At 36.0% G+C, this 10464-nt stretch overlaps 1 protein-coding gene across 1 annotated transcript; it reads left to right on the top strand.

Annotated features, from left to right (window-relative positions):
- Positions 1-678: 678 nt before the first annotated feature.
- On the top strand, positions 679-10254 carry LOC113066663 (overexpressed in colon carcinoma 1 protein homolog). Its single transcript, XM_026238601.1, has 5 exons — positions 679-877; positions 5223-5247; positions 6688-6723; positions 6840-6919; positions 9127-10254. The coding sequence occupies exons 1-5, from the start codon at positions 835-837 to the stop codon at positions 9129-9131; spliced, it is 189 nt and encodes a 62-aa protein (XP_026094386.1). The 5' UTR covers positions 679-834; the 3' UTR covers positions 9132-10254.
- The last annotated feature ends 210 nt before the right edge of the window (positions 10255-10464 follow it).

Below are 10464 nucleotides of genomic sequence, written 5' to 3'. Positions count from 1 at the left end.
GTTATTCATTTTATTGTACATGAATTAGTATTTTATTATTATTTAACTGCTTGCTTTTTACTATTTTATTAGTACTATTTTATATCGCTAGTTAACATATTATAATATATTATTCTGATCTGTGAAGACTTTGAAATTTTAATATTAATGTAAATTATAAATGTTAATTATTTGTTTAAAATATATTACATTTCTGAATTAGGAATATATTTATTAAATTGTTTATCTTTTAAATAAATTATTAATTTCAATTGTACATTTATTTCCAATTTGTACATTATACATGTAAATTATTTATATTATTTACTTACTGATTTTTTTATGTATTTATTAGTCCCGTTTTATTTAGTTAAAATATTCTAATACTCTGATTTTATAATTCTTTGTATGTTGATTATACCTGTAAATTCTATAAATATGTATTAAAAATATATTTGTTTAAAAAAAATTATAATGAATAAATTGTAAATGTAGCTATATTAATTTGTAAACTAAACATTATAGATTAAAATGATTTGCATTAAATATATTGTTAATGTCTTGCTTTGACTGTTTTTATTTACCATGTAAAGTTTCCTGTAAAGTTAATTTCCATGTAAACCGGAGGCTGCCCCCCCCCCTTCTCCCCCCTCTGTTTCCACGGCAACCCTGTCTGGGTGGAGGAGAGGAGCGAATCATGCGAGGCTCGAGCATCTCTCTCTCTCTCTCTCTCTCTCTCTCTCTCTGCAGACTGACCGAGGCTGTGTTGGAAGGAGCTCGTGCATCACATCAGTCCTGTCCTTTACTCATTCGTCCTTCTCCAAAGCAGGCACGGAGAGCTGCGTTCATGCCAAAATGGGATGTGGAAATTCCTCCGCCACCAGCACGACAGCAGGAGGTGAGTGTTTCACCCACTAACTGCTTTTGATCAAAGGACGTGTCCTGCTCTCCGAGGTTTGACGGAGCGCTCTGTTTGTCCTCAAACACTTGATTAAGTGCGTGTAGGAGCTTGACAGAGTCTCGTTTCCTCGGTTTATCAGCAGAAGCTCCCCTCCGGACGAATGTAGAGGTATGTGGTGTTACTCAGACAGAGGTGAAGGATCTGATGCTTAATAAACCAGTCATGGGGATTTCGTCCCTCACGTATAATGTATTCAGGTCAGATCTGTTCTTATGGCTTAGTGAAGCGCGCTGGAAAGAAAAATGAGACAAACCATAATAAATGAGATCACTTGAACATCAATGTTTCTCCCAGGCGACTGAGAGGCACTTCTGCTTCTTAAGAGAAGAAGAAAATCATACATTATGTTCACTAAATGTTAAGGAAAGGGTGCTGGGATGCGACCAAGACACCAAAGTCTGAATCAGAAGTCAGAGATCTCAAATGTGAACTCAAATATTTCTCTGAGCTTCATGTTACAGCTTTGTAGTACTTAAAAATAATAATAATAAAGGTTCTTTTTTTTGGCATCAATTGTTCCATAAAGAACGTTTAACATCCTCGGAATGTTTCCATTTGATAAAAGGTACTTTACAGTGGAAAATGGATCTTTAGATTATTAAAATGTTGTTAAAATTAATAAAATAACATCTTCACTGATTGTGGTTCTTTGCTGTGAAAACCCCTGCTTTGGAATATGTCACTTGAACGTTTTTATTCCTCCATTTCAGGAGAAACAAAGTTCATGCTTAACTGAAACGTATACCTGAGAACACTATTGTGTGTGCCGACTGCTGAGCTACGAAAAAGCAATATTTAAACAATAAATGTTACCTTCACAAGCCTGGACATTGAAAATGGGATGTGAGAACAGCTGGAGATGACTCAACCGTCACCTCCGAAGAAGCCAGCGAATGAATTTAAAAAGTGCATTTGATGATATAATGCTTCACGGGTAATCTCATTGAAATGCAGACTGGATACAAGAAAAGAGGCAAACAAAATCAACTTTGGTTAAAAACAGAATTAGCCTTGAGGGTCCGGAGAGAGAACAGTGAATGATTGGCAAGCGAGGCATCAAAGTGACGACATCCATCACTAAACTCCTAAACAGAGAGAGCGGAGCCTCAAAACTGAATTTATTGCTCAGACGATGTTCTTTTAGAGCTCAGGAGATTTGCTGAAATAGAAAGAGAAATAGAAATAGTCTTAACAGAGCACATAGATGAATTCCTGGGTCTCGCCCACTAGACCACCTTCCCAGACCTCATTCCTGCGCACCAGCCTGGAAAACACGAGCACAGTTGTTCGGGGAGGGTCCTCGAGGGAGCTTCACTGCTTCTGTGGAGTAGGTGTTGAGCTCCTGCAGATCTGCCTTCACGTATGAAGACTCCAGCCCCACTCACAATCCAGACAGACCACCCCACTGTGAGGAGAGACAGAGCCTGAGCCCACCGCAGACGGAGAGAGCACCTCAGACATCGCTGGGAAGAGCGAACCTGACGCCATCAGCGAGCCAGAGAAGACACCGTCCCAACTGGTGCGCGTGCCGACTGTCCCATCCATCACAGAGGGAATTCCCATGGAATTCGATGGTGCAAGGATGCCACTGAGAGTGAGAGCATGTGTGTTGGACTTGGAGATTATTTTTCAGTTTGGAGAATTAGAGACTTTGCTTTCCTCTAAGCCTGCCTGAATCTGTCCATCTGTCTGACTGTCTGGTCTGACTAAAACTGACTTTTTGTTTTTGATCGAATTTTGTGCATTATTTTTGTGAATATCTTTAGTCTCCTCGGGCCTCAGCCATTCCATCCAGTCTTCTTCAATCCGCAGTCAGTTCCTCTGTTTCACCTCCTCTCAGTGGTGGGGCTCCATCTTGGGCCACCTCGTCCCCCCACCCAGACTCCTGCACCTGGACTCCTCCCACCCTCGATTACAGTGGACCATTGGCCATTGATCTATTACCCTCGCTGGGTTCCCTCCGTCAGTCGGCTCCACCTGGATCGGACTTTGCCACACCCCCACTACTAACCCCCCACTACCACCCCTTTGGCTATGGTCTGCTCCACCCTTCTTTAGGCTCCGCCTCCTTCCTTGGTCGCTCCTGCTCACCCTCAGGCCTCTGGATCACCAGCTACATCTCAGGCCATAATCGCCATTCAGCTTCATCGCGGCCGCCTGGATCCTCTGCATCACTCCACCTCCTCAGCTCTCTGTCTGTGCATAGGGCTCCACCTCCATCGCTGTCGTCGCCTTCAGTCATCCCCATGGTGACGTCTTGGCTCCTCCCTCCTTTTGATGCTGCCATGGAGAGCCATTCAGGTTGTGGCCCGGGCACCTGCCATCAAGCCCCTGCTCAAAGCCTCTCCCTGGCTTACACCCCACCATCATCACCACACTGGACTTTGTTGTTCGTCGTCCTCCTCCATCCCAGACAGCAAAATAGTGTTTGCCCAGATCTGCCCCCCTTCTGACCCATGCTGGGCCAGATGTGGGCCAGATGTGGGCCGGATCTGGGCCGAAACTGCTTGCTGTCTGGGATCCCTCTTCCTGTGTGTGCCATCCCTGTGCCACCTCCTCATCCTTTACGTTCCTCTTAACATAAAACACAGAAACAGTCCCAAATGAGTGTTGCTCTCGGATGAATGTGATGAGAAATGTTTGAGTTCATATTGAGATCATCTGAATCCAGACTTTGGTTTCTTGGAATCTTTTTCTCAGGAGAAACATCTGAGAAACAGGAGAGTTAATCAAAAGATTAATAGCATCTCATTATTATCCAAAAGGTTCTTTCTACTTCCTTCCTTTTGCTTTCTATGGTTCCATGAATCTTCCCATTCCACAAAAGGTTCTTTCGATTGTTAAAATGTTTTTCAAACTAATAAAAACTGGTTAAAAAGAGCAGTTCTTAAAACTGTAAAACGGTTCTTCTTTGGCATCACTGCAAAAAAACACTTTTGGGTTGATCTTTATTTTTAAGAGTGTGGACCTTCCAAGACGAAAGATTGCGTGGATATGTTTCTTGACCCGGTAAAACTGACCTCTGTATCTTGAGGACAAGAAAACCCTCTTCAGTGAAAAGGTTTTGAGCATTAGTCTAACACAGATGGACGTTCTGTATATTGACTGAATCCTTCAAAACAAAAGAGTCTAAACTCACTTAAGTCAAACTCATCCGTCGATTCTGTCAAGCAACGGCTCTATTCAAGATTCACTTCAGGTTTATTTGTATAGTGCTTTTCGCGATACAAATCGTTGCAAAGCAGCTTTAGAGGAAATTATGTTTCTACAATATATTTAGTAGTAGCTTTTCAGTGGTGACTAAGTCAAATTAATTGCACATAGCAGAAACGTACGGTAAAATTCAGTTAATGAATAGGGACTGAAACCTGAATTAAGACTGTGTTTGAGAGAAAAGAGAGATCTCATTGAGAATAACCGCTGTGGTTTCTGTCTTTAAGGGTGAATTAAGAGTCACTGCACAAATGAATGTTAGAAATCAAAGAATTGAACCGCAGACTGAATACTACTGAAATCAACACAGGCATAGAAAGAATCGAATTTGATTCACTAAACACGTCTGTGTCACTCTGAAGAGACAACCTTTTTGCACTCCTTAACACAAGGTTTCTTGTAAATTTGTTATTTTTAATTCTTAATTATTATAGTTTTATTAAACTAAAAAGAAGACTAGATGTTACATTTTTAAATATATAAAAATTGTTTATATATATGTATCGATATGGATACATGTTTCTATCTAATAAATATTGTGTTATTAAAATATTGTTCTATTTATTGTGTGTGTATACAAATGGGCTCCTGGGATATATATATATATATATATATATATATATATATATATATATATATACATATATATATATATATATATATATATATATATATATATATATATATATATATATATATATATATATATATATACATATATATATATATATATATATATATATATATATATATATATATATATATATATATATATAATATATATATATATATATATATATATACACAATTTATATAAAATATCTTAAAAATTATATAAATTTTATGTAATAAATGGCTGATAATCAATGTAGCACTATGGGTTTTTTTTTTTTTTTTTTTTTTTTATTAAAACATATTACCAAGTAAAATGGGTGGCAAATGAATAGTATTAAATGTTGATTTTACACTTAAATCCTTTAAAAAAAAAAAAAAATATATATATATATATATATATATATATATATATATATATATATATTTAATTCTATTTTCTTTACGCTTTTTACAGGTCCAGCAGAAGCTGCCAAGGATGTGTGAGTAATTTAATTTATGACATATCCAAACATACCATATTCAGAATGTGAGCCACAGAATGAATGTGATGACTGTAACGTCCCCCACTGACCCGAGAGAAATTAATAACAGCATTGAGCACCAAATTGGTACATAACTGCTCACCACAGTGTAAATCCACCAAAATAAACACACAGACTGAATCCTGGGGGGGTTCAATCAGCCTGTTCCAGCTAACCATTCAGCAGCTTTTGTGGCGCACATGGGCCCCTGAGGGTCCAAACACATGCTAACCAATCAGCAATCGCTACCCATCCCCCCGCAATGCCTGACACCTCACAGTTTACTGTCAAAGACACCAGACGGCATCCGTCCCATCGGTGGAAAAACGCCCGAGTGTGTTTAGACAGCAGATTTCTGTTATGACATCAGCATGTGACTCCTGTTTGACACGGTTTTAACATTTAACATCTATAAAAAGATACAGAGGAGTTGAATAAATGCTCGCCGTCTGAAATATTTAACAGTTTTCCACTCTCGGATCAAGTTGTGATAAACATTTAGCTCAAGACTGCATTCCGAAAATTAATATCCCATTCCAAATCTCCACTGCAAAATTGGAAATGGAATGAAAATGAAAAACAGCTCGATCAACTGAACTGTTGTTTTAATTGTTCAGCCAACAAAACATTGGCAATTTTAAGATGTGTTTTCAGTTGACAAAAATATGAATATGAAAATTAAATATGAAATGTATTCGTATATTTTAGCTTTTAATATATAAAATAAATAATTATATAATTTGCTATAAAAAAATAATATTATATAATTTTTTATTTTAATAGATAATAATAATACTATTAATATATATATTGCTCCAGATTCGTGCGACCTCTGACATATATAGCAATTATAAGTCGCTTTGGATAAAAAGCATCAGCTAAATGAATAATGTAATAAACACACATTTTTATATGAATTTCAAAATAATTTTAGCTTTTAGAGTGAATTCCTAGTTAAAATCCCATCCAAAATCTATACTGCAAAATCAGAAATGGCATTTTTTCTTTATGCAAAAATGAATTAGTGATGGATATAAATAATGCATGATCAGTTAGTTATACTGTTGTTTTCATTTTTAAGCTAACAAAATATTAGTCATTTTAAGGAAATATGCATTGTGGACATTAATGTAAACATTAAATATGAACTGAAACAGACTGTACTTCTATCCCATGAAATAAAATATTGACTAGGGTTCATCAACACAACACGCTCTTTCTGAAATTAAAATGTAGTATGAAGTGTTTCGATGCCAGTCAGTCTTGTGTAACAGATTATTTGAGCAAAGAGGACACTGATGGAGTACAGTACAAAAAAGTAGAGGAGTGAGCTTGAATTGCTGTAAGACAGAAGTGTCAGCCACAGAGACTGTCTTCATCTTTATTCTCTTGATGCAGGACAGAAGAACCATCACCAGATGATGAGAAGCGAAGGTTAGACGTTCTACTTCAATCATGCCAATCCATGCCAATCCATGCAAGGCCTCTGCTAAACATCATGAGACTGAATCGGGACAATAATAATGAATGTGTAACTGTGTGTTCTGCAGGAACTATGGAGGAGTGTATGTGGGTCTTCCTGCTGATCTGACCACAGTAGCTGCCAGCCAATCAAAGTCCACACGTAAAGGTGAGGAGCGCATTCACAGAACAACACAGGTTTGAAACAGTTAAAAGCAAAAAAACAGTAACAACAGTATATTTTGCTCTTTTTTGTCTAGATCAAATAACAGCCACAAGTTTCTTATAAAAAAGCAAAGAAGTTGCTTGTTTTCCAGCTGTTTTATATTCACACAAATCAATAGATTGAAATTACCCACAATTCATTTTGTGATTCCAGAAGTTTATTCGTTCTTCAATTAATACACATTTCTATATACACATTTAAAAAAAAGAAGATATTATATATATTTCAGTTTACAAATCGTACATTCTTATGTGTAACTTAATTTGTGTTCTATTATATATATATATATAAATCAGTCAATATGTTAAATATATTAATATATTTTTTGAAATGTAACCTACACAGCGTGTTCTTTGATAGATATATATATATATATATATATATATATATATATATATATATATATATATATATATATATATAACATTTTAATATAACTTAAGCTTGTTCTTCAACAAAAGATTTTTATTACAAGTGTACATAATATATACACACAGTATATATATATATATATATATATATATATTATTTTTTTTATTATACAATTTTATGTTATTATATGTGTTGTACATTCTAATTATACATATTTTATATAATTTTTTTATTGAAATAATTTCTCTAATAATAAATAGTCCCCTCACTAATTGACTACTTGAGTTGGATTAACCAGCTACACAACCATCGTGACCCATAATAAAAAAAAAAAAAATGCAGTACCACATGAAAAGAGTCCTTGCTTTATATTTCCAGACTTCTGAAGCCTTTGTTTGATGAAGAGAGAGCAATTCAAATATTAATTTCACACAACAGACATTTGTTTCTCTATAATGTGTCTGACATTGTGCAGCCGTATACATTAACAGACAACATGATATACATACGAATGTTTCTAAATTACCTTTAAGGTTATAATGAATGTTGTTTTTTTTAAAGCATGATGAAAGACCGCATGACAACACGGTCATGATGAAAGGCTATAATGGCTGGACTGATTACCCATAATAACCCTGTGTATGAGGAAGCAGTGTGTGAGAGGAACAGACTGCGGTATTACATTTAGATTACACAGCACAACATTACCGCACGGCTCCAGAGAGACTATGAACTGGATCACACGTCTTATTACATTACTGCTAAAAAACAATCTTAATTTGTATCTGGAGAACAGACTCGCAACGTGTCTGTAAACTCAAGTCAGAGCGATTCAGTATTATTATCTTAACAACAGCAAATATGGCATACTGTTCCATTACCACAGACTAACATGCAACCCATCTCTCAGTATGCAAACAACATGTGCACGTTACTTAAAGAATGTCTTCAAATGCACAATTTTGGGCATAGTTTGGATGTAATGATAAACACTATAAGAATTAGTTCACCCAAACATGCAAATTTGCTGAAAATTTGCTCACCCTCGGGCATCCAAGATGTAGATGAGTTTGTTTCTTCATCAGAACAGATTTGGAAAAATTTATAATTGCATCACTTGTTCACCAGTGGATCCTTTGCAGTGAATGGGTGCCATCAGAATGAGTCCAAACAGCTGATAAAAACATCACAATAACCCACACCACTCCAGTCCATCAGTTAATGTCTTGTGAAGTGTAAAGCTGCGTGTTTGTAAGAAACAAATCCATCAAGATGTTTAAACTGTGTGGATTATTGTGATGTTATTATGCAATGCTATATTTCTCCAAATCTGTTAACTACTGGGTGGACTATTCCTTTATCACTCAGTGCTCCGATCACTTCCAGATCATCTAACATATCTGTAACTGAATCGGTTATTTTCTGTTGCAGTCAACAGATGCTATAGATGTTGTCTGTAGATATTAAGACAAAATAACCCAGAATATTTTTGAACGTCAGTTTATTTTCAATGCTTTTGTGAACAGCAGGTGCCTGTCATGCTGATTCTCTGATCAGAGCTTGATAAGAGTCCCGACCGCTAAAAGTGTGTGTGTGTGTGTGTATTCATGACCCATCACCTTCTCTTTAATAACTTGGTTAAAGCTTTCCAGAGAAGACAGATTGGACACTTTAATGCATGAGTTTTCCAATTAGTGGCATCTGTTGAAGCTCAAATGAAATGTAATTGTCAGATCACTCGTCTTGTGATGTGAACTTGTTTTTTCCTTCTTCGTCAGACTGAAAGCAGATCACATGAACCGACAACGAACCCGAGCTCTGCAGTGGCTGATTTTACAACGGATATTGAGACGATATATTCGAGGATCAAGCTGTTTTCGGAACTGATTCCAGAACCGGTCGGCACTTCGGAATGACATCACTGTGACATCATACCGGCTGGCGTACAGAAGGGTTCTATTTGGAACACTGAGCGTTGTTGTGACTACGAATGTAGACTCTGTTGCCATGGTGACCGGCGACCCCCCCTCCCCTCTCCCTCCACCAGGAGGACATCCTGGTATTTCGGAGTCACCATGGAAGGGCATTTCCTGAGTCTGGAGACCCATCAGACCCAATCAACTGAAGGTCTCTGCAATAACAGACTTTACTGAATCTATTCTTTCACTCTTTATGAAATCTGAGATCCGAACAGGATGATGTAAATATTTTACACACAGTAAGCACGAAATATGTTTAGCACTAACATGACTACTAATTCATATATAGACTGTAGTTTCTTTTACACTTTGATAGTCACCTCACTATTCAAATTAAGGCATATATTAATAGCATTTACTAATCGAAGAGTTCTATTTATTCTATTTCAGGCTATTTGACCTGTGATTGTACCATTAACATTTTTTCTGACTAATGTGAATTCTGTATATGATATTAAAACTATGAGATTTTAAGAAATGGAATCTGTGTCTGCATATGGAAAATGATCTATATCTGCATCTACTTTTGAAAAATAAAGATGTCAGGATGAACCCAGAAGCAGTTTTTGCCATGGAAGAACCTTTTCCTGCATGACTGTCAACAAAGAACCTTTATTTTAAAGAGTGTAAATGCTTCTTTACACTTTTCCAATCAAAGGTTTGGGATCAGTAAGTTTCTTTATTGCTTTCATTATTTATAATTTTTTTTAAAGTATTATATTTCAGTAAGGATGCACTAAATTAATCAAAAAATGACAGTCAGGACATTTATTATTGCTAGAAATTTTTTCTACTTCAGATAAAAGTTCTTTTGAACTTACTTGTTTTATAAAGGAATCCTGAAAACCAAAAATATATCAAGGTTTCCACAAAAAATATTAAGCAGTACAACTGTTTTAAACATTGATAATAAGAAGAAATGTTTCTTGAGCAGTAAATCAGCATGAATTCTGAAGGATCGTGTGATACTGAAGACTGAAATAATGATGCTGAAAATTCAGCTTTGCCATCACAAAAATAAATTACATTTTAAAATATAATCAAAGAGAAAACAGCTGTTTTAAATGTTAAAAATATTTCACAATATTACGGCTCCTATACTGTATTTTAATTAAATAAATGCAGCCAAAGAGATGG

Source organism: Carassius auratus, chromosome 50, assembly GCF_003368295.1.
Source record: "Carassius auratus strain Wakin chromosome 50, ASM336829v1, whole genome shotgun sequence".
NCBI classification, from domain to species: Eukaryota; Metazoa; Chordata; class Actinopteri; order Cypriniformes; family Cyprinidae; genus Carassius; species Carassius auratus.
The sequence above is the reverse complement of the archived record's forward strand: the minus strand, read 5'-3'. Positions and strand labels throughout refer to the sequence as shown.

Excerpts from the sequence above, each read along its gene's own strand:
- LOC113066663 (XM_026238601.1), top strand. The coding sequence starts at position 835 with ATGGGATGTGGAAATTCCTCCGCCACCAGCACGACAGCAGGAG. Across the intron at positions 878-5,222 it reads CACCAGCACGACAGCAGGAG|GTCCAGCAGAAGCTGCCAAG; the intron begins GTGAGTGTTTCA and ends CGCTTTTTACAG. Across the intron at positions 5,248-6,687 it reads GCAGAAGCTGCCAAGGATGT|GACAGAAGAACCATCACCAG; the intron begins GTGAGTAATTTA and ends CTCTTGATGCAG.